At 37.5% G+C, this 24,180-nt stretch overlaps 1 protein-coding gene across 5 annotated transcripts in view; it reads left to right on the top strand.

Moving 5' to 3' along the window:
• The window catches only part of PUS10 (pseudouridine synthase 10), a 76,997-nt gene extending 52,821 nt beyond the window's left edge, over positions 1-24,176 (top strand). For 2 of the 5 annotated variants that reach the window (XM_045077874.1, XM_045077875.1), the window contains exons 9-17: positions 2,186-2,250; positions 3,593-3,678; positions 4,749-4,874; positions 10,733-10,789; positions 11,641-11,717; positions 11,811-11,866; positions 13,119-13,236; positions 17,127-17,269; positions 19,880-24,176. In XM_045077874.1, coding sequence (XP_044933809.1) covers positions 2,186-2,250; positions 3,593-3,678; positions 4,749-4,874; positions 10,733-10,789; positions 11,641-11,717; positions 11,811-11,866; positions 13,119-13,236; positions 17,127-17,269; positions 19,880-20,102 — 951 coding nt within the window. In that variant the 3' untranslated portion in view covers positions 20,103-24,176. Of the gene's footprint in view, positions 1-2,185; positions 2,251-3,592; positions 3,679-4,748; positions 4,875-10,732; positions 10,790-11,640; positions 11,718-11,810; positions 11,867-13,118; positions 13,237-17,126; positions 17,270-18,122; positions 18,274-18,624; positions 18,786-19,879 lie in introns of those variants that run through there. The other 3 variants (XM_004742018.3, XM_013051080.2, XM_045077876.1) reach the window with 3 other exon arrangements.
• The last annotated feature ends 4 nt before the right edge of the window (positions 24,177-24,180 follow it).

The following is a 24,180-nucleotide window of genomic DNA, read 5'->3' as shown; positions in this document are numbered from 1 at the left end:
TTATTGAGTTTTGTCTGAGCTGAATATTCAGATTAACAACAAAATGATATGCATTAGAAATCCTGGCAATATGTTATACTAAGAATCATTCTTTAAATACTTTCATTTGCTACATTTATTTTTATTTTTTTCAACCCTGAATATCTTTGCCTCTAGTTTGGAAGTCATAACACAAACATTCTCATATTTGTGTCACTGTCTGGGTTGTTTCCCTGATGTTAAATTTAGAATGAGTGTTTCAATGATGTTACTATTTTCCATTTAGGGGAAATCTAGCTTTTAGGTTTTAATCCCAAAGTTACCTCATTGGAGAAAATCCATGTTAATTATTAGCATTCCAAACGTTTATCTAATATTCATTTTCTAGGAATTGGTATTTAAGAAATATAATCCAAAATAAATTATTTTACTTAGGACAATCTGAATTAATATGGCCTATTTCAGACTATATTGCAAAAGGGCATTTTATTTAAACTTCACTTTATTTGATATAAGCTGGTCTTCATGTTAGTGAGCGAATTAGTTAGCAAGTATTTTTAGTTTCTACTATGCCAGGATGGAATGGCATGGCAATGATATTGGCAAGATTTCATGCCACAGATACTTAGCCTGTTTTATACAGAGACTCAGGCATTCTTAATTTTACTAACATCCATTTTGCTGTTATGGTTGTTAAAAATATATATAAGTTTATTACCAAAGATACATCTGTTGGTCTTTACTCTTGCTTTGATTAATTGCTGAGCCTTTTGGAACTGGGCTCAGGGTTGTGGGGTGGGGGAGAGTTCGTAACATTTGTTGAACGCCCTGTGAGAAAATAATTTACAAATGCAGACGAAGCCTAAAGCACTCCTTCCTACCTTTCTCATATCATGGTACACCTAGAATATTACCATGTTTGTTCAGCACCCTGAGGTTAACAGATGAAGTTGCTCTAAGTTGGAAGCAATGGGCCTGGGAGTTCTAATGGGCCTGGGAGTTCTTTCCATCCAGGTCCTGCCCCTCTGCCCTTGTGAATTAGAGGGCTCACCATCTTGTGTATAACTTTAGCTTATTGCTTTGTCAAATTAGTTGGAAAGTTCTGTCCAAAAGACTTGTAGCCATATTTATATTAAAAATCTTATTTTAGTTTTTGAGGAAATATACAAGGTCAAGCACCAAGTAATGGGATAAGGACATTTTTGTCAAAGCATCATTGACACCACATCATTTGGCCTGTAGTATAGGTGTATGCAGCTTTACTGCCTTTTTGCTGGGAACAAATTACATGACCTTTTGAGATTCTTGCAGGCTTGAGATGTCATATCTTAACAAATAGGCACTTATTTTTCAGTTTTTTTTTTAAAGATTTTATTTATTTATTTGTCATAGAGAGAGAGGCGAGAACAAGCACAGGCAGACAGAATGGCAGGCAGAGGCAGAGGGAGAAGCAGGCTCCCTGCCAAGCAAGGAGCCCGATGTGGGACTCGATCCCAGGACGCCAGGACCATGACCTGAGCTGAAGGCAGCTGCCCAACCAACTGAGCCACCCAGGCGTCCCTTATTTTTCAGTTTTAACCTTGTATCTTTGGGTTCTCCAAAATATGGTTTAGAAAACCGTTGATTTGATGACAAACCATTGAGATGCCTACATTATGCCTCTTTAGAGTAAAGTGTAATTTCTCCAAACAGAAGAGACCATTGTGATTTTTTATAGTAAGCCATGTATATATGCACTGATTTGTTCTAGTATATCTACCATGTGGTTTGGCTTTTCTTATAATAATAATAATAGGTGGACTTTTCTTATCTTGAAAAACCCCATGTGGGACATTTGTTGTAAATGCCCTTCTATTCAGCATGGTGAATTCATTTAATTTATCTATGGCTGGTGAGTGATGTTGAGTTGCTAGATGCCAGGGCAGGCTGGTTGGCTCTATTTACCTCTTAGCTGGCAACCTGCTGTTAAATTGTTCTGCTAGACCTACGTGGTATAATTGACATAGGCTAAATTGAAAAGAAGGGTTGGAGGGAGAACTGACAGTATGAATGCATATGTTTTATTTTCTTGGAGCACTTAAGTATTTCTCTCCTGTAAGTATGGTTTAAAATGATGTAATTTCTCCAACCATGTTTTGTGTTTCACCTCCGATGTTTTCTTGTCTGGGTGACAAAATGTCTTTTTTTTCATTTTTACTTTATATAGTCAGTGTTCACTAGAATGGCAGTTATGAAAGCGTTGAATAAGATAAAAGAAGAGGATTTCCTCAAGTAAGTAGAAGTATAGAAACGTGGGAGCATCATGGAATTTTTGAATAAAAGGGATGTTAGAGATAATCTGGATTATCTCTAAAACAAAACTGGATGTATTTCAGGGATGATGATTGTGTCTTAGTCATTGTTATATTCCTATTCCCTGGCATAGTACCTGGTGTGTAGTATTGTTTAATACATGTTTGTCAAACTGACATTTGAATTTATGACTCAAACCCAACTTCTTTATCTTTAGAAGAGGATATTGAGGGAGTTGACTTGCCTAAGATTTCAACTGGGTAATAGGTGGACTTAGAGCCAGGATTCTGGACTCTCCATTACATCCTTCATTCTGCATTTCGAGTATTATCCATCTCCAGAAGAGGGAGAGAAAGGCTCATGAGTTCTTCACTGGTTAAAATATAATGAAATACAGTAAACCTTACATTTTAACTCTCATTGTGCTCATTTTATTCGATAAAATATTATCATAGTTATTCTTCCAGAATATCCTTGAATAAATTTCAAACAATGGAGCTATGAAGCAGGTTTTATTTATTTTACTGACTAAAAGCAAGCCTCAGGAAATGGAAATACTTCTATTAAATTTTAGAAGGTAAAGTTAGCTACTCTCTACAAGCAATAGTTCCTGAGTTTCTAAGTGATTTTTTTGTTAAGACATCTTGGGAAACTATGACATTTTCAAGGCAAGCATTTGGAGTAAATCCATATCTAGTCTTTTACAGGTATGGCTTTGGAAGTTCCCAGATGGTAGACAGAAAATAAAGCCATATATTGCTCTTTCCTGTCTGTCTTCAGTTCGATTGAAGTTTCTTAGCTAAAGGGCAAAGTCTGCCACATTCCACTTTTTCTGGCCCTGAGGTCATAATTGGAATGAGAAGAAAAATGGCAGAGACCCTCCCCACGGGTGGGGCTTACTCCTGTGACTAGTGTGTCAATGCACATCAACTTTACCCAAATGATTAAGGGTTTTATAAGATGGCATCAAGTGTTCATGGATAGCAAAATGGCTAAAGAACCCAGAAAGGCTTCCGCTTCGTAAGTATGGGTTTTTCTCTCAAACTCCAAGGCTGTTAGAAATTATCATCTGGGAACATGAGGCCTCCTAAGTGAAAGGTAGTAGCAGAGCCCTGATTTACTTAGTACCACTCTCATGTATTAAAATGTACGTGAGGCCTGAAAGACCCCAGTGATTCCAAAACTTAAAAACGTTAGGGAGTGGCTTAATCCACGAAAGGCTTGGGCTCTGTGTGTCTCAGACAATGCTGATTCATCCTAGTTATGTGGTTCAATATCATGTCTGGAAAATAGTAGCTGTAAAATGTATTTTGTTTTGCAGGCAGTTTCCTTGTCCTCCAAACTCACCAAAGGCTGTTTGCACTGTTCTTGAAATTGAGTGTGCTCATGGTGCTGTTTTTGTGGCTGGTAAAATATTTAGTCTAGAATATACTTACACTGTCGACTTACTCTCCTTTCTGAAAAACTCAAATGACTCCTTTGTTTCCTTCTTATATTTGTTATTAGGTTCTGGTTAGTTACCTCTTTTGAGAATTAGGAATGATAGCCAAGCTTATTTTAGGTTCTATAGGCATTTTTAAGGTTCACTTAGTTTTGTTATATGCCAAAGGGAAATGATACTTCTCAGGGTTTAATAGTTTCCATCAGAGATGGCCAGTACCCATAGAAATATGGGTAGATACAGAAACCCGAAACTGATCAGGAGAAACTTAGCCACAGAGAGCATGAAAGTGAACTTGAAAAAAAATAATTTTATTATCTGCAAAATGACTGAATACTGAGCTTCTGCCTTAAAAAAAAATATTGTTGCATTGACCTTTCCAAGAGGTAATCTAGCAGATAGTTTTTGTTTTGAAAGCTGCATCGATTTCACAGGAATAGCTGAAATGAAATTGCTCTCTAGTCTCAACTATGACACCCTGCCTTATGGTAATGAAAACCATCTGCCATTAGTGCAGCTTGATTCATAAAGCAATGAATCCTATTCTATTAGGGTCGTTTTTTGTTTTTTTTTTTTAATTACAAAAACTTCAAAATTTCCTATATTTGAATTCTTTGGAATATATTATCACCAATGAGTATTGCATTAAAAGTATTATTAATCAGGTGTAAAAGCAGTAATTGCTGTTTGTTTGTTTTTTTTTTTTCTCATGATCCTTGGGTTGTTCCACAATATAACTTGTTCAGTCAGCCAATCAGATTAATAAATATACTGAGCATTCCTTTAGAGCTCATTTGATGGTTCAAATCATGTCCTTAGCCATCTCTTCTACTGTTACCTTTAATCTTTTAATTTAATTATTTATATGTCTGTGTGCTGGCTCCCCAAATTAGATTATAAGTTAGTTGAAGGGTAAACATTGTTTTATTTCATGGCACCTAGGATATTGGCACTCAATAAATAGTTGTTTTATCCTATTGTGTTATATTGTGTTATTATAGCATTCCATCCAGGTTACCTTATGTTTCTTTGGCAGGGAGATATAATAAATATTCTAGGAATCTACCACAGACTCCTTGGATAATTGATGGAGAAAGGAAGCTGGAATCTTCAGTGGAAGAATTAATCTCAGATCATCTTTTGGCAGTATTCAAAGCAGAGAGTAAGTATTATTCCTATTTTAAATACATTGTCATTCATGAATAGATTTCTTAGAGGTGGCAGGAAGGATTTCTGAATTTTGTAAATCCCCAGCAAATCTGGGTTCCTTACCTGGCAGCTTCCCATGAACAGGAGTCACCATGGCCTGAGCACCTCTGACTTGGGCTGGATTTGAGCCAAGTATTTCTTTCCTTTCTCAAGATGACTGTTCTTTCCTGGGCAAATTCAAAACCCCTCAACAAGCTATTTTAAGTGAATGTACTTAACCTCTGACCTTGGGGCACCTCAGACCTGGCCTCTTTTGGGGAAATATGAGGAAATTAAAACACAACTTCCACATCCAGTGCTTGTTCAAGAACAATCACTGGCAAATGCCTGGTTCCCAGCCTAATTGCTAACATGTCCTGCGATGAAGTTCAAGACTAGAGAAGAGAGATCAACAGCTACCATTTTACAAAGACCTAATGATAGTATGTTGTGTTTCATTTTCTAGGTATTAATGAGCCCAGGTTTATGGAATGAATCAGATCCTGTCAGGTTTATTTTTCTTTGTCTCAGTAGGTCCGTCAGGTCATAGGCAGCTTGGATCCTTGTGATGTCACCTGGGATTAGACTAGAGGAAAGGGGCCAAGATTTCAATTGCAGAAAGTCATATTGTACATCAGGAAAAACTGTAGGCAGTAAATAGTGATTTACTTTGAAGTGGGTCTCCTGGCATAATTAGAACACCTTTTTTGAGGAACCAGTTTGATATCCACCATTCACTCTGAAAACCTTAAGGCAGGCCTGCCTGAGGAATGGCAGGCAGATGACTGAGAAGAGATACGGCTGTCCCTTCCAGCTCTCTGCCTTGTCAAGAGGAAAGAGGACTTTAAACTACATCCTTCTTATAATTTGTTGCCTATTGGGTTGGTGGATCCTCTTTTTAAGGGTCTTTAAGAGTTGTTTACTGAGGGGTGCCTACATGGCTCAGATCGTTAAGCATCTGCCTTTGACTCAGGTCATGATCTCAGGGTCCTGGGATTAACCCCTGCATTGGGCTCCTTGCTGGGCAGGGAGCCTGCTTCTCCCCTGCCTCCACCTGCCCTGCTTGTGCTCTCTCTTTCTTTCTTTCTCTGTCAAATAAATAACATCGTTAAAAAAAAAATTGTTTACTGAAAAAAGAAAATTAACCTAACAACCTAACATTTTCCAAAATCTTAGCAATCAAGACTCTGGGATATTGGCATGAGCTTTTACCTACTTAATATTTATATACTGGTTATCCCATGAGAATTATCCAAGTTATGAAGAAGTAAAAATCAAGCTTTAGCATAAAAAGTCTCTTCCAGATTCTGTGGGGCCACCTTACTCTTTCTATGAGATGATTCAAGAAACTTTCAGTTTTGATTATTTGGGTCCCAAGGAAGCCCCCATTACCAGTAGGGCTGTTGGGAGGCTCTGAAAGAGCTGTCTGTTTCCCCCTTGCAATCTGTCATGCAGGAAGCTTGGTTTCATTTTCCATTTGAGGGGGAAAAAATTATACACAAACTGAAAATGAAGCAAACTATGTGTTTAGCATCCATAATTGTATCCTGAGGAAATGTATTGAGGAACTGCCTGAGAAAAAGCAGACCTCTAGACCCCTGTGCTACTGGCTCCTTGTTAGGGGATAAGCCTGTTGTTCGAAATGCCTGATTGGAAGCATCAGTTTGCTAAACCTGTGCATCTCAAGATATATTACTTGTTCTCTCTGTGGTTCATGTCTGATGGCTCTGGGAAGATGGTTCTGACTGTTGTACCTCTATGGTTTACAACTCTCTGAAAATAAGCAATATTGTATGAAGTAGTCTAGCTTCTTACATAAAGGGTCCTTCTTCCCCATGGGGGGCCTGGGTGGTTTAGTAGTTTGAGCATCCGACTCTCTTGGTTTCATAGGGCTCTGTATTCTGTGCTCAGTGTGGAGTTGGCTTCAGATTCTCTCTCCCCTTCCCTCTCACCCATGTGTGCTCTCTCTCTCTCTCTCTCAAATAAAATAATTTAAAAATTAAAATAATAATAATAATAAAAATAATATAATATAATATATAAATAATAAAATATATACATATATAAGTATATTTATACATAATATATATTATATTTATATATATTCTATTTATATATAAATAATATAATAATAATAATAATAATAATAATAAATAAAGATTCCTTCTCCGAAATGGGAGATACAAACTTGTTTCTCTCACTTTCAATGGGCACATTATATTATCTACTTGTTAATCCCCTAGTTAATGAGTAATAAACTTTGACACACTCTCAATGTCAGTGTGTCTAAGAAATTTTCCCCTAACCCATTTATTATTTCACTTATTGAATAAATATCTGTCATGTTATTTCCGTGCTGAAAACTTGCCAGTGACTACATATAGGATTAAAGTCCAAACTACTGAATTTGATCTTCTGAGGCCTTTATCCTCTTGCATCTGCCCATTTGTCAGTCGCATCGTTGGTCTGCCGTGGGTATGAGGACCACTGCTGACTAGCTAAACCTCTGATAATTCTGATCATTCTTGCACTTGGTTCGTTTTGGATTTTGAAATATCTGTTCCTTTAGCAAAAGGCTCAAAGAACTCACAGAATTAGGGGGATAAGACAAGGCATAATGTGAATTTAGAAAACTCAAGCGGGATACCTGGCTGGCTCAGTTGGTAGAGTATGCCACTCTTAGTCTCAGGGTTCTGAGTTCAAGCCCCATGTATAGATGTTACTTGTCTGTAACATCTATACATGTATAGATTGTCTGATGTATAGATTGTCTGGTTTAACAATAAAATCCTTAAGGAAAAAAAAAGAAAGAATGAAAACTCAACCAAATTTTAAACATGTATTTCCTAATACTTAAGGTGGTAACTCCTTTTCCTTTTGTTGTCAGCTAATATTCATAATTACACAGAATAAAGGGTTAAAGGGTTAAAGGGTTAAAGGTTACCCCCCCAAATTTGGACACTTTCTCAATGAAGTGTCCAAATTTGAAATATTTTTCTAAAAGATATAATAAGTGTCCCCTCTTCCTTTGTCTCGATTTAATGTTTCTCTGGACTTCTCAAGAGCCTTGTTTTCTGCAACTCTTTCTTATTAATGGGCTAGAACTTGTGGAAGTTTTATGGGCCAATTTATTTATTTATTTTTAAAGATTTTATTTATTTATTTGACAGAGAGAGATCACAAGTAGGCAGAGAGGCAGGCAGAGAGAGAGAGAGAGAGGAGGAAGCAGGCTCCCTGCCGAGCAGAGAGCCCGATGCGGGACTCAATCCCAGGACCCTGAGATCATGACCTGAGCCGAAGGCAGCGGCTTAACCCACTGAGCCACCCAGGTGCCCTATGGGCCAATTTATGAACTGGAAATCTCTGGTCTGATTTAGCTGTCACTGGTAGACTTACCTCTTTGTGTCCTGTTCATTCCCTTCACCCCTACCTGTCACAGGTTGTGGCTCAGTCACTGTGGATCCCCTGGTTTGCTAACATTACGGCTGCTTTAGAGATGGAGGTGGTCAGGTGTAAGACAGATCACAGACCCAGGGAGTCAGTATCTTCCCAGATGCCCCTCTGAACTCTCCGTTTAGCTCTCTACCCCTACTTAGTGCTGTTCCTGAGTCTGTTGACTCTGACTAGCAGCTGCTGATGTTACTATGGGTTCTATTAACAGTTTAAAAATGTAGTGTAAACATGGAATGGAGGGTTCTTGGGGTCTTAATGTTTCACAGAATCCTACTCCTTACCTTTCTTAGATTCTCTGCCTTGAGAAGAGCCTGATCCTGTAGTTTCATGGCTGCTTACCTGGCCAGTTCTCAGGTGTTAACACAGCAGCATATGTTCTAGGCCTACCTTGGATGTCTAGCCCTTACCTAACCAGCTCTGTGTTGCTTCTCTCAGTAAGACCTATAGCTTTGGGCCCTGTGGGCAGAAAGGAGCCTACCTGACTCTGGTAGTACATGACAAACAACAGCTCAGAGCCTGTTTCCACAATGTGCTGACCTTGGCTTGCAAAAGGGATTTCTTACAGGTGAAAGAGGAATGAAATTCTTCTTTCTTCACAGCTACACATCCTAGGAAAGAGGGCTAATCTTCAGTGTCATTTCCATAGGACTTTTCAAGCTTGTTCACCCTCCTCTTTCTAAAATCTACATGGGACCTTTATATGCAGACTCTTTCCTTGGAAAAAGGTGGCTGTCGGAATGGTGTTCACTTCCTTCCACCTTTCCCATTTGTTCTTCCCAGCTATCTTGTTCTTCTCGTCTTGTGCTATCCAAAGTGGCTGGACCATTGAGGAATAAATACAAACCTCATAGCTCATGCTGCAACTGTAGTTTTAGAACAAGAACGTTCCTGTATGCTTCCTGTCCTAGCTCTACTCGCTATATTGCACTTCTTATCCCTCCACAAACAGTAAGCCCCGTGTCCATCTTGTTTTTCTCCCCAGGATCTAGTGTAGTGCCTTGCACATGCCCACTATAGATATTTGCTCCTGAGTAAATAAATCAGGGTGTAAGTCTGAATTCTAGTCTCCAAGATATGTGTTCAGAGATCTTACACTTTGCCAAACTCTAAGGACTGACCAGAGTTCTCCAAACATCCCAGCCTTTTCTAATCCCTTCTCTCAGAATACTGGTCTTGCTTTCCTTGAGACGAGTTTGAACTGTCTTTGTGGTGGTTAAGAGACTCTGGGGTCAGATTGTCTGGTTCAGATCCTGGCCTTACCACCTACCAGTGATGTGATCCTAGGTGAGTTACCTATCCTGTCTCATTTTCCTTGTAAGCAAAATGAGGATAATGAGCATACCTACCTCATAGTGTTAACATATATGAAACATTTATGATAATGCCCGCCTCTAGTAATTTTTCCTATGGTGATGATGGTGAAATTATCAGTTTTGTATCTAGGAAAGTTGTCATATAACCCCTGCCCCCCCTTTTTAAATGCCATTTCCCATTCTAATATTTGCAGCTTTTTAGGCTAGAGTGATTCCTCTATCTTAGAATGAACACTAGTTTTGTTATGATCCTAGCCTAGGTTTGTTTAACATAAAAATTTGTTTTTAAACCCTTCTTTTCCTCTCTTCTTTTCATAGAGTTTAATTCTCAAATAAATGTTTTTGCTTTGTTTTGCTTTAAGGAAAAAAGGAAAGAGGTTAAATTTCTAAAGGATTTAAAGGATAGATTTTTCACCATAAGCTTGTGGTCAGGCTTATAGTGGGTCCTTCCTCCGAATAGTGCTCTTTCCCTTTGGCTTTCCCACAGGATGGTGGCATAGGATGACAGTTAAAGTGACATCAGGAGCAGCTCTGCCATTCAATCATGGGATCTTGGGAAAAGTACATATCATTTTAGAAGCTTGGTGTTCTTTTATTTAATACTTACACCATAAGGTTATAATAAAGATTAAAGGACGCCTGAGTGGCTCAGTTGGTTGAGCAGCTGCCTTCGGCTCAGGTCATGATCCCAGCGTCCTGGGATGGAGTCCCACATTGGGCTCCTTGCTCAGCAGGGAGTCTGCTTCTCCCTCTGCATCTGCCTGTGTTCACTCTCTCTCCCTCTCTCTTTCTCTGACAAAAATAAAATAAAATAAAATAAAGATTAAAGGAAATAATGTATGTAGAATTTTAGCTCAGTGCCCAGCATAAAACAAAGTACTCCATCAATGGTGTTTCTTACTATCATTGCTACTTTTATTGGAGATTGGGATTAGAGGTGGGATGACTATCCCTTGGAATTTTCCTATAGATTGTTCAAGACAAATGAAGTCTCTACCGAGGGGTGGGAATGAAAGTCTTAGGGTTACTGTGTTACTGATTGCTTTTCTTGATCTGCTTTGCAAAGGCTTTAATTTTTCCTCCTCTGGAAGAGAAGATGTAGACGTGAGAACATTAGGAAATGGTAAGATTACAACAGCATCACTTGACTAGAACTAACTTTCAGACTATCACCCTTCTCAGACAGCAGGTTCGCTATTAAAACCAAAGTGGGCAGAGCCCAGAGCTTCTCCCATCGAGGAAGCTTTGTGGATTGTGGACCTACCTTTATAAAAGATACGATTATGTCTTAACAGGATTTATTTCTTAAGAGGCCATCCTTATTACATGCCTGTAGGTTCTAAGGGACTTTTATGTGCATTAACAAGGTGGTGCCTGAGTTTTTCCAAAAGTTCGCTTATTAATTGTTCCATTTGATAACATTTCAGCAGCACCAGTATAGCTTTCAAAATGCCCATCTTCATTTAAAAAGCGATTCTGCTCTCTTAGCCTCCATTTCTCTCATTTTACATTGTTGCATTACAAAAAAGATGATGAGAGTTAATCCTAAACTTGAGATTAATAGTCCCTTCCCCTTATGGAATCATAACTTTTCCATTTCACTAGTGGATTAGGTTTAGGAGAATGGATTTCAGTTTGGTATCCCTGGGCATTGCCATGTGTGGTAACGTTACCTTAGTGTAACCAAGTCAATTAGCAGCTCTTTGGATTTTATTTTATAATTAACAAGCCTTGTTCATGGACCTTTGGGAAAGCAGTCATTTTCACATACTGCCTGTACTGGGGTTTAGCAGCCTCCAAAAAGCCCCTTGATACTTTCACACATCCTTCCCTCCCCCAGATGTAGGCATGTCACTAAACTTTCAGTCCTCTAGAGCTCAACTCGTTTTTTCACACCTCCTAACCCTCTTGCATTAGCCCAAATGTTAACTCCATCAACACGTTTCTGTTTCATGACGGGGTGTGTGCTGCCAGGAAGGCCCTTTGCAATTGAGCTGGTGAATCCTCATAGAGTACATTTCACTTCACAAGAAATTAAGGAACTTCAGCAGGTAAACCACTTCATGACATGGAAATTGTCATGTTTCTGCAACTCTATAACTGGACGGGAGTTGCTAATTGTTTCTCTTTTTCTGCTACTACAGAAAATTAATAATTCATCTAACAAAATCCAAGTCCGTGACTTGCAGCTTGTCACAAGGTAAGAGTGGAATCACAGGAGATGGTCTCAGAAGGCAAGTTCTGGTTGTAGATGATTTATCTGTTAACAGAATTATCTCCAGAATATATAAGGAACTCTTACAACTCAATAATAAGAAAACAATGCAATTAAAAATGAGGGAGATGGTTAAGTGGGCATTTCTCCAAAGAGAATATACAATTAATGAATGAATACATGAAAAAAATGCTCAGTATCATTTGCCATTGGGAAAAGACATATCAAAACCTCAGTGATAGCTCACTGTACTCTCACTAGGATGGCTATAATCAAAAAGACAGAAAAAAAACAAAAGTTGGCAAAGATGTGGAGAAATCAAAACCCTTGTATATTGCTGTGGGAGTGTATGTGTGGCCACTTTGAAAGACAGTTTGACAGTTTCTCAAAAGGTTAAACGTAGAGTTACCATTATGACCCAGCAATTCCACTTCTAGATATATACCCAAGAGAAATGAAAATGTATATCCACGCAAAGACTTCCACATGAATGTTCACAGTAGCATTATCCATAATAGCAAAAATGTAGAAACAGGGGCACCTGGGTGGCTCCATGGATTAAAGCCTCTGCCTTCGGCTCAGGTCATGATCCCAGGATCCTGGGATTGAGCCCTGCATCGGGCTCTCTGCTCAGCAGGGAGCCTGCTTGGCCCCTCTCTCTCTGCCTGCCTCTCTGCCTACTTGTGATCTCTCTCTGTCAAATAAATAAATAAAATCTTAAAAAAAAAAAATAGAAACAACCCAAATGTCCATGGACAATATATGGTATCTCCATACAGAGGGATTTTATTCAGTAATAAAAAGGAAAAAAGTCCTGATACATTCTCCAACATGGATGAACCTTGAAAATGTTATGAAGTGAAAGAAGCCAGATACCACATATCACATATTGTATGATTCTATTTTATATGAGATATTCAGAGTAGGGAAATCTATAGAGACATAAAGTCAATTAGTGGTTGTCAAAGGTTGGGGGAAGTAGGGCATGTGAAATGACTGCAAATAGGTATGGAGTTTCTTTTTTAGGGTGATGAAGTATTCTAAAATTAGATTATGGTGATGGCTACACAACTCTATAAACATGCTAGAAATCACTGAATCATATAGTTAAAATGGGAATTGTACGTAAGTCTTATCTCAATAAAGCTATTTTTAGAGGAAGGGAAGTTTGGGGCAAGGCTTGTGTGTATTCTGTGTTTTTAGACAAACATCCCCCCCCCTTTTTTTTTTTGTTTAGAGAGGCAATAGGACATATGAAAGAAGGTGAAGAAGAAAAGACCAAGTCCTATAGTGCCTTAATATGGACAAATAACACCATACAGAAGAAAGACATTGAATTCCTAAATGACATAAAGGTAGTTAAGTGCTCTCTTTCTCATTTTTTGATTGCTTATAAAAGAGTTCTTTCACTTTTAGTTTATTACTAGCAAGTCACAGGCTTTGGGGAATGTGAGACCTCGCTTGCCATTTGCTGGTTGAATCATGGTGCAGTTCATTGGGCCTGTTTGAGAGACAGCATGCCAGTGATGAAGAGCCTGTCTCTGGGCACAGATCACTAGGATACAAATCCTGGATCTGCCTTTCATAGTTGTGTGACTTTGGACAAGTTGCTTATCCTCTTTATGCTTCAGTTTTTTCACCTATATTATTAGTTAGAAGAATGAAATTAGTTTAGTCATATGAAGCACTTAGAACAGTGTCTGGTACATAGAAAACCTCAGCAATCCTATTATTATATTTGGGCATCTATAAAAAGAAAATACAAAATAGAATTGATGCTAAGATTAAGTGCATAAATAAAACATGTTATACATTTTTAAGAAGGATAGTATATATGCAGCACCAATATTTTGGCACCTGCTAGGTTTCCCCTCCCATGAATATATCACTGTAGAGGGTCTGTCTATTTATTTGCATATTTCTTCCCACCTGTCCCCACCTCTTCCTGTAAAGATAATTTACTCTCAAATGCAAGGAATGAGCCTAAATGAGCACAGAGATGTGTACAGTTATCACAACATTGTTTAAATGGGCAATATTTTACAATAATCTAGGTGATCTACTAAAGGAGAATGGCTTAATCTTATGGTTTATCTGTGTGATGAGCTATTATTGCTAGCCAGTTGTTAGAAATTATGAAGTAGCTGACTATTTATTGACAAAGGAAAATGTTCCTGGTAGGTGCTAAGGGGGAATAAAACAAGCTATAAAGAGTACATAGAGGGTGATACATTGTGATGTGTACACATATATATGACCACATAGAAAACAAATTGTATGGCAAAAGATACCATAAATGGAATTTATACTTATGAAAAATACAAACGCCCAATACAAAAATGTAGACAAAGGATATGAATAAGCAGCTGAAAATGAGCAACTCCAAATGCCAAGAATCGTCTGAAAAGATGTTCCACTTCTGGATTGAAGTAACAATAAGACCTCACTTAGTCCTCTGAAACTAACAACACCTTATGGGTGGCATGGAGGAGAAAGCTAGTTGTATACTTAGTCAGTAGAAATGTAAAGTGTTTAGCCTTTTTGGAAAACAATGTAGCGATGACTATAAAAACTAAAAATATACTGGTCTTCTACCCAACACTTTTACTACTGGCAATCTGTCCTGAAGAAATAAAACTCCAGTGCTTAAGGATATGTGTGCAAAGATGTTTACTTTATTCAAAGTGGCAAAATCAACAACACAACTAGAAACAAAGTGAATATCCTTCAAAAAGGAAAGGGAAGAACAAGCTGGAATATTATAAAGCTATTTAAAAAAACACAACAGCATGTGATCCCATGTAGTTTATGTTATTGTATGTATATATACCTAAAATTGTTGTAAAAAAAGGATAGAGGTAGGTCTATGTCTATGACTTAGAGAAACACCCAAGACATGAGAAAGAAAGTGAAGTGCAGAATCATGGTTATAGTGTAAGTGTTTTGGTGAACACGTACAAGTCATTTACCCGCTTAGACAAGTTTATTTATAACCCGGAGTGCAGACTACATCACCTCCAGAGGGTCTCCAGGTCTCAAGTTTTGTGATTCTGTATCAAAAGCTGTTCGCTTTTGGTCCATTATCTGGGGCCTTTAGGATGATAGTTTAACTCTAGACAGATACCTTTAAGGTTGCAAAACAAATTTCTAAATCTCTATTCCATCACATGTACAAGTCAGTCAGAATGCTGAGGGGAAAATTAACTCATTTTAAAAATAGATTCAGGGGCACCTGGGTGGCTCAGTCAGTATAGCATGTGACTCTTGATCTTGGGGTCATGAGTTCAAGCCCCACACTGGGTGTGGAGTCTACTTAAAAAATATATATATATATATATATATATATATATATATATATATTTTCATTATTTGGAGGTAGCCCAATTCAGAGCCAATTCAGAAATAATGCCGAATAATGCTGAAAGATGATTTTTGGAGGTTCAGAGTAAACAAGTCAGTGAAAAGGTCTCTCTTAATGGTTCACAGCCCACATAGACTGATGGGACTAGCTGACTTTTGATTTTTTGAGTTGGGGTTAAGACTGTTTTCAAATATTCCTATTGTCATCAAAAATAAAAAAACTGAGTTACTGTTCCATGTTGAGAAAGAGTCACTTCAAACTTAACTATTTGTCTCTTCTTTTTTAAAGGCAACCTATTTATAAGGGGAAAAAAAAACAAAACAACTTTTGTGTATATGTGTTTCTGAAAATTCAGCAGAAAGTGGCCAGCAGAGTGGAATGTTAGAGTAAATGGTTCCCTTGTATCTACTGAAAATAAATAGACACAAAACACATGCAGGAATGTGAGGTGATCAAGTATTATGTTGGAAGCCCAGCTCAGTTAGTACTTCCATTGACTATTCATGGTTCGCAGGCCTGCGAGTGAGTAGCAAGAAAGGAAACAGGGAGAAGAGCACGCCTTAGTCATGCATTTAAAACCAGCTGTTTCTGTACAGAGGCCATATCTGTACAGATGCCTTAACAGTTCAGCCTTGTCCTTTTTTTGCTTTTTGGCTGGAGAAATGTCAAACCTTATGGAGACAGCCTGTATTAGCAGAACAAAGTGCTTCTAAATTTGAAGCCTTAGAGAATCATAAAACCATGAGTTAGGAGGGGCCGTTGACTCACTGCTATGATCAAAACAGTCACACCATTTCAGGTATAGTCTTTGTCAGAACTTGCTCTTTCTTTCTTGGTGGAGAACTGGAGAGAAGGAAGACTAGACAGAAATCCTTCTCTACTTAGCCTGGTTTCAGGCACTCCCAAATCATGTAAATTAGGAAGGAGTTGTTCCAACAAGAAATGGCAGAAGATTCAAAGTTCTTATGAACCTACATTTCTTGTTATGCCCCATATCTATTTTTAAAACTTGGAATTAGTTGACCTTCTACAATATTAATCTCTGTTTCTTAATTATATATTTTGTGACAAAAGGAAATCTCTAATTATAAGAAAAATAAGCCCATGCCCCTGAAAAAAATCTGAATTGTAAAAAAGACATGCAGTATGATTATTCTAAAGTAACTTGAACTGGCTTACAAATACTGAGAGGTCCTGGTTTATTGTACACACTTCTTTGTAATTATTATATTGAAACATTACCCTAAACAGTGATGCAACTGTTAATTTTCTAGATATTTCTTTTCATATAATAACAGCAACAACAAAATAACCTTGTAAGTAGGTGCATGGTTGTCCTTAAAACATGCACACTGCCTATACACATCAGTGATGCTGAGGTCTCACCTTCTACAAACAGCCATTTCTCACCTCAGCTGTTAGGTCATCCGTTGGGTTGAGGGGAGAGGAAGGTAAGAATATGTCTTCTAGAAGAACTCTCTTAAAAGTGAAGGACAGGCTAGAACTCCAGGGTCCTACTCAATTTAATTAATTAATTAAATATTAGAGCAAAAGAGGCCCTGGGGATCATTTACCTCAAAGCCTTTTTAAAAATGGCATACTGGGGCCCAGTAAGTAACTATGGACGACGTTATGAGAAGTTCCACAGAGCCTGAACCTTAGGGAATACTATTTAGTATTCCCTATTACTATTATACTACTATACTACTACTACTATTACTATTATACTACTTATTACAAGACTATTAGTATCTACCGTGACAGTGATAGATGAGGTCCTCCAAAGAAAACATCTGTGGTGGGCCATGGATGACAGAGGTGTTGAGACAGGCTTCCCTGGGCAGCAGAACTGACTCCATGATTGTGTAACACATCCTCCTCTAGGAGTTAAAGATCGACCAGAAAACACCTCTGCGGGTCCTTCACCGGAGGCCCCTGGCTGTGAGAACTCGCATCATTCACTCCATGGAGTCACACTATGTGGATGACCATCATTTCCGCCTCTATCTGAAGACTCAAGCTGGAACGTATCCTTTTGCCTTCCACATAGCAATACTCTAACCAGAACCCTGTTGGAAGAGTTCAGGCTGTCCTAGAAAACAGGTGCAACCTGATCTAGGAATGATTAGGGTAAGGATTAGGTTGGGGAAGAATCCTTTTTTGGGGGGCGGGGAAGGAGGGTTCTCAACTAATTTGTATCTTTCAAAATGACATTTTAAACCACGAGGCAGCAGCCAATAGAGCGTGAACTTTAAAAGTGTGTCACACAATGCTGACTGTATAGTGAATACTCAGGAAACAGTTTTGATTGATTCATTTATTGATTTGTCTCTATGCATTTTGCAAGTCACATTTTCATAACCACATTTGAGTCCTTTCAGCATTTTGAGCATTTGCCCCAAATCACTAAACACTGATAATAGATGGGAGTGGCCCTACTTTACGTACTGATCTTCACTTCATTTTGGCCACTGGCCCTAAACAAGAGAATAGTCCAGAAATGATCACTTGTTCATATGGTTCATATGGTTTGTGTTCACCTGTTTTGTGTGGTTTTGTATCCAATCTGAGTTTTTAGTTAAAATACATCAGGGAGTTGCCATCCACATTCATCCATATTTCATCAAATGAATCACATCAAAGAAAACCTTTTTACCCAATTCCAGCTTTTATTTTAGAGTGCTAGGTGAAATGCAGGGGTCTTTTGAAGAAACTAATGTCTTGATTTCAATCTTATTAAAACATTTTTAGGACCAGGCATATATATGTTACTTATGGGCTTAGCCAAGAAAAACTGTCTGCTAAAGCTTTAGATACCCTGTGGTTATACACAAAAGTATGCAAATTTTTCCACATATATTGCTCAATATGCTGAACTAGTTCATATGACTTACACCTCATCTTTCTGGAAATGAATAAGAACCATTCTGGCCCTTTTAACTGGTTGTTCTGGGACTTTTTGGTCATCTCCTCTCGTCATTGCTACTCGGAAGTAGCATTCTTGAAAGAGAAAAAGGATAACAAATGTTGAGTAAGTATGAGTGAGTTCAGCAAAGAAGGCAGTTACTAAATAATTACGTCTGAAGCTTGACTGAAAACATTTGGTGAAAGTAGAGTGAATACACTTTCAGAAAGTGAGGAGGACATAATATCAGAATATTCATGGTATAAGTTTTTTATTTGTCATCTGAGAATAAACTTATTTTTCCTATTTGAATTATATTAAATTTTTATACTAAGTGCCAGTTTATAGAACACAACATAATACTGAACGGGTTTTTACTGAATGCTAGCAAAATTGTATCTTTCAGATAACAGTTTTTAAGGCTGTAGTTAAGTCCTATGTAAGGAATGTTAATGTAATCTTAATAAGTAATTCCAGGATTGGCCATTGATATCAAAATTTGAAGACCAACGAGGGAAACATGAAATCGCCCCTTTCAAAAAAGACTTAATTCTCTTGCTAACCATGTAAGAGTGCAAACAGCTAGGGCGCCCGGGTGGCTCAGTGGGTTAAAGCCTCTGCCTTTGGCTCAGGTCATGATCCCAGGGCCCTGCATCGGGCTCTCTGCTCAGCAGGGAACCTGCTTTCCTTCCTCTCTCTCTACCTGCCTCTCTGCCTACTTGTGATCTCTCTCTGTCAAAAAACAAAAACAAACAAACAAAAAAACTGCAAACAGCTAAAACTTAGGCCCCTTGATAATCCTTTGGAAAGGCCTTTATCAACAACTGAATTGATATTCTTATTGTCCCTCCCATCCTACTGCTATTGTGTCACTGGGTCACATTACCAGGAAAACTATCATTGGAGTCACTGTGCGTGACCCTGTGGAAACCTCTCTTCTGGCAGATGCCAGCTGACGTTATTGAAAAATGGGCCCAAAAGATGACAAAATGTAATCTGTGGCAAAGAAAAAATAGCAAAGGTTGTTTTGTTTTGTTTAGCATTGAAGTACAGTTCATTTTAAAAATCCATATCCAGGGTTGCTTGGTTGGTTCAGGCAGTGGAGCATGGGACTGTTTTTTTTTTAGTTTTTAAAAAAAGATTTATTTATTTGACAGAGATCACAAGTAGGCAGAGAGGCAGGCAGGGAGAGAGGCAGAAGCAGGCTCCCTGAGCAGAGAGTCCGATGCAGGGCTTGATCCCAGGACCCTGGGATCATGACTTGAGCCAAAGACAGAGGCTTTAACCCACTGAGCTACTCAGGCGCCCCACTCTTGGTCTCGGGTTATGGATTTGAGCCCCACATTTGGGTGTAGAGATTACTTTAAAAAAAAAATTTCTTATTTCAATGTTTTATTTAAATTCTAGTTAGTTAAAAAATCAAAACAAAACAAAACTTTAAAAAAGTCCATATCCAAACCTTAGCACTTGGTGATGAGCTAAAGGAAAAAGAAAGGCATGACTTTGGTAAGTTTGATGTAAACACAGGTGCCAAGTCCTGCTGTTAGCTTCCAGGCTGGTAGGAACCAGTCTGCCAAAGCTTGTTTTCTAAGACACACATCATGGGTCACAGCTCAGAAATAACCTTTCGCTTGTAACATTTCTGCTTTCTTCTGTCATTTCCCTTTCACCTATCAAATCTCACCAGTTAGCTAGCATAGCTATCTCCATTGTTTCCTTAAACAAAGCCCAGCTACATTAAAGAGTTTGTACATGGAGACTTTGGGAGAACCAAGCCGAACATTGGCTCTCTAATGAATGTGACCGCAGACATTCTTGAGCTGGATGTCGAGGTAAAGCATTTTATTGTGGAAGTAGCTGTTTGTACATTGAATTTAGCCAAGGTTATGCTTTTTGGGGGGGTGGGCATTAAGCCAAATAGGTATCTATCTCCACTCATCTTAATGGGTATTTGAAAATGGTCAAAATCTCACAGTAGCATTGTATTGCAGGGAGGGACCGTCTTTGGAATTTTTATCTTCTTAAAAAATACAAGATCTCATTGATGATCTTTGGAAATATATAGCTAATTTACATGGGGCATGAGATCTTAAACCCTTAAGTGGGTCAAGGAAGTGAAACTTAAGAACCCTTCATATGTCCTTCAGACTCTACGGAGTTCATTCCCATAACTGTTTTGTTTTACAAAAAATTTAAGGCAGGCTACTCAGAAACACACATTCAGGACAGGGATAGAAAATGGGATCAGCCGATGTTTACTGGAACAATGAAAAAAATAAAATTAAATTAAAAAAAAAGATTTTAAGCAGAGGTTAGGTGATCCTGGTGGTGTATATTAAAAGAGGGCATGTATTGCGTGGAGCATTGGGTGTGGTGCATAAACAATGAATCTTGGAACACTGAAAATAAAATGGAAAAAAAATAAACACACACACACAAAATAGGACCCCTATTTATCATATACCACATCATATCATATCATATCATATACCACATCATAGGACCCCTATGCTGTGGGATAAATTTTCTGCTCCTAGGGTCTGAATTGAAACAAGGTTAAATTCTTAAGTATTTAAAAGAGTGGATTTAATAGGTCCTTCCGGCAGTTCTCCATAAATATATTTTCTCATTTGACCGTCAGTAGGTACTAAGTCACAACTTGTGCTCCTTGATGAATATCTGATGGAGAATGGGGTCCCTCTCCCATGCCTCCCCCCCTGCATAAAGAAAATATTAGGAGGCTAGTGTTTTGCACTTGGGATTATCAGTTACCAAAAGAAATGGGTTTAGTGGCCTCGTGTGCAAACAGCTATGGTAATCCCATGATCACTTGCGCATCATCGGCCAACTGGCAATTCTCGAGGGCTTTCAGATTAGATTGTACACAGCTCCTGCATTCAGCCATCGATAGCACCTTCAAGGTTGCAGGGAGCATTCTCAGAGGGACTGTTATTTTGAGGAAGACAGCCTCCTGTTAAAGTAAATCTCAACTGCATTCATCTTTGATCTTAGAACAATTTAGCAATGTTAGAGTCACAGGCCAGTGCTCCTTATCCATGTTTGTTCATTGAAAACACCTATAGAGCTCTACAAACCTCCCCTGTTTTCAACACTTACAAGACTGTGACCTGAAATGTTTAGTTTCAGGCATGAGAAATAACCCATTAGCTTATATATGGGTGTTCAGTATGTGGCTGTGTTCTGAAACAAAACCAAAATACCTTCTTGGATTTCTAAAAGATATGCATATACACACACAACAGTTATTTGGGCTTTTCTAATAAAATTTCCTGATTTTGGCAGTGACTCATAGATTGATTTTAAATATCACTTGTGGTAAAGCATTTTGAGTTTTAACAAGACATGGGTACAGTGGACTTTTTTAAACTTCTCAAATTGGGTCTTCTACGGTGGTTCAAGTACTTCTGAAAGCCTAGGATGTGATTGTTGTATGTGGAGAAAAAAAACAGTCTGCTACTGTAGTTTTATTATGACTTAAATCAAGGCTTTGTTCTAGAAGAGTCAAACCAAGTGAGTAGAGACAGATAAATCTGATTTTAAAAGAAACAAGAAACAAGAATTCTGAAATGATATACAATGATCATTTATCCTTTTCTAGTTCCAGGTGATCTTTCATACTCATTTGTTTCTCATTCGGTTGCTAAGTTACAAATAACAACCCTAAGTGTATAGACTATTTGAGTGCTTGTTAAATGCAAGATGAGACAATGGAAATGATCTGAAGAATAAAAGTTGCAGAGACGTCTGAGGGAAAGTTGGTGTTGTCCCTGAAATTGTTACTTTACCTGTAAATAACATTTATAAAATTTAGATGTACTCTAGTCTCTTCTTGGCCAAAAGGTACGATTAATATAAACAGCTGAGCAACCATTCAGATACAGACCTTGGGCCCAAGAATCTTAAGGCTGACCATGGGTTTTTGAGTGTTGAACTGTGGTATTCAATGACTTTTCTTCAAATTTAACTTCTGCTGTGGCCTTACATTAAAACTATTAAGTTTATACATTACCAGCAAATGCTTACTAGAACAGTAATATGTTTTCATGTCTTGTTTCCTTCCTTCTAGTCTGTAGATGTTGACTGGCCCCCTGCTCTGGATGACTAGCTTTCAAATGTGGAAACAGAGTAGGGTTTTCGTGGAATGATGCAGACCTCCATTCAGCATACACTGTATAATGGCTATTTACTCACCATTGCAGTGTCTTGGAAACCATTTGGATCATGTTGATCTATGTATTTTAAAACCTTTTGTAACATCTCAGGATCTATGTATGTGTATATGTTGTGTTAAATGTTCTAAGGATGTCTTAGGATTTTTCTTGTTCCTTCTCCAAACCCTACACGCCAGACTATGAATAATGAAAACATTCTCTTAATTCTTTCATTTAGAGACATACACAAACAGGATACATTCTCTGATAATTTGAGGGGCTATCATTTGCAAAATTTCTCTCCACAAGACATACCACCTTCAAAATCATGTTCGAACTTTCTTAAATGGTCTTGATAAAAGTTATATCTAGATTTATACAGCACAGTATCCTATAATATTCTAAGATATCAAATGCAAATCTAACATCATTAATAAATATTTTTCCCAGTAGGCTTTAAGCAAGATATTACCAACATAAGTACTTTTTGATACAATCTGTCACAATCTTAATGACTTCAAGTAACTATTTTGATAACTTAAAAATATCAGTACTTTTCCTGGGGAGGGAAAATGAAACCTTAGGAATTGAGGCATACCCTGTTAAGAGACTTCCATAAATTACTTTTAAATAAGGAGACACAAGTGCCTTCAGTAACTTCAAACCCAGGGATAAGATTTTGAAAAACTAGGATTGCTAAACAATCTGCTATTATTCCAGAGTGCTTCAGTGTATTATCCAATTTCAAACGTCTTCATCAAGTGGATAAGATATTACAATTTCCATTTTATAAATATGAAAACCAAAGAATGAATGTTAAATGATTTATCTAAAATCGTTAGTTACTTCAATATCAGGGGCTAAACTGAAGTTTCCTGGTCTCTAAGGTCCTTTCTTAATAAATCTTGTTATTGAGTACCTATTTTATGAAGGAGGCACCTGAGAATGTCATTTAAATGCACTAACCAAATAAATAAATAAAATAATTAAAATGAACAAATAAAACAAATGCAGTAAGCATCAGAGATGACTTTTGGAATTTAGATACCAAATCAAGGAGGTTGCCAAAAAATAGCCCAAGTATATATCATATGATCTTATATGACTACTATTTGTTAATAAGTTAATCATCAGTTGGTACTATGAAGAGGAAAAAATGAAATAAGCTAAATCTAAAGAAAATGGATGGGTCATTAAGAGAAACATTTCAGCAATCTCATTAAAATTTCAGGCTTAAGTGTATTTTCTATCATCCTGATTTAACTATCTGAGCTTATTTTAGAACACATGTGACTTGGATAGTATTGGCTGATTGTTTCCCATCTCTTCATTAAATATACTTCATAGATTCCAAGATGTATTATTCATTTATCAGGAAAATTGTTTGACATTTAGAAGTTTCATATGTGAATACTAGCAAATAATTGTTTCACTATTTTCAATGCCAGAAAACAAGAAAGGGATAATAGAAATAAACTTCTGATAAACAGGTAAGAACTTTTGTGTGAATGTTTCTCCCTTTTTGGGAAAGTTTTGCTACAAAAAAGATTTAAATAACTTGGGAGATAGTGTTTTCCATGTTTCTTTTTGGCTCAGCTTTGAATTTAGTGGAATCTGAAAAATGGAAAAATTAAAAACCTCTTTAACAGATTTTTAAATTTCTATTCCTGACATTATGCAAAATTTCCAGCAAAAAGTAGACATTAGCTGTATATACTTTACTTATTCCATATGTTCATATATTATGAGACACAGGTTGTTAAAAATCAATGTAGGTCTTTGTTTTATGCAAGAACTGAGAACATTAAGTAATGAAAGTACTATAGTTTCGCTTTTGCCTATATACAATTATTTTAATTAG

This window comes from Mustela putorius, unplaced genomic scaffold (assembly GCF_011764305.1).
Source record: "Mustela putorius furo isolate JIRA1106 unplaced genomic scaffold, ASM1176430v1.1 tig00000224_pilon_pilon_pilon, whole genome shotgun sequence".
NCBI classification, from domain to species: domain Eukaryota; kingdom Metazoa; phylum Chordata; class Mammalia; order Carnivora; family Mustelidae; genus Mustela; species Mustela putorius.
Note: the sequence above shows the minus strand (reverse complement) of the source record. Positions and strands in the feature narration are given on the sequence as shown.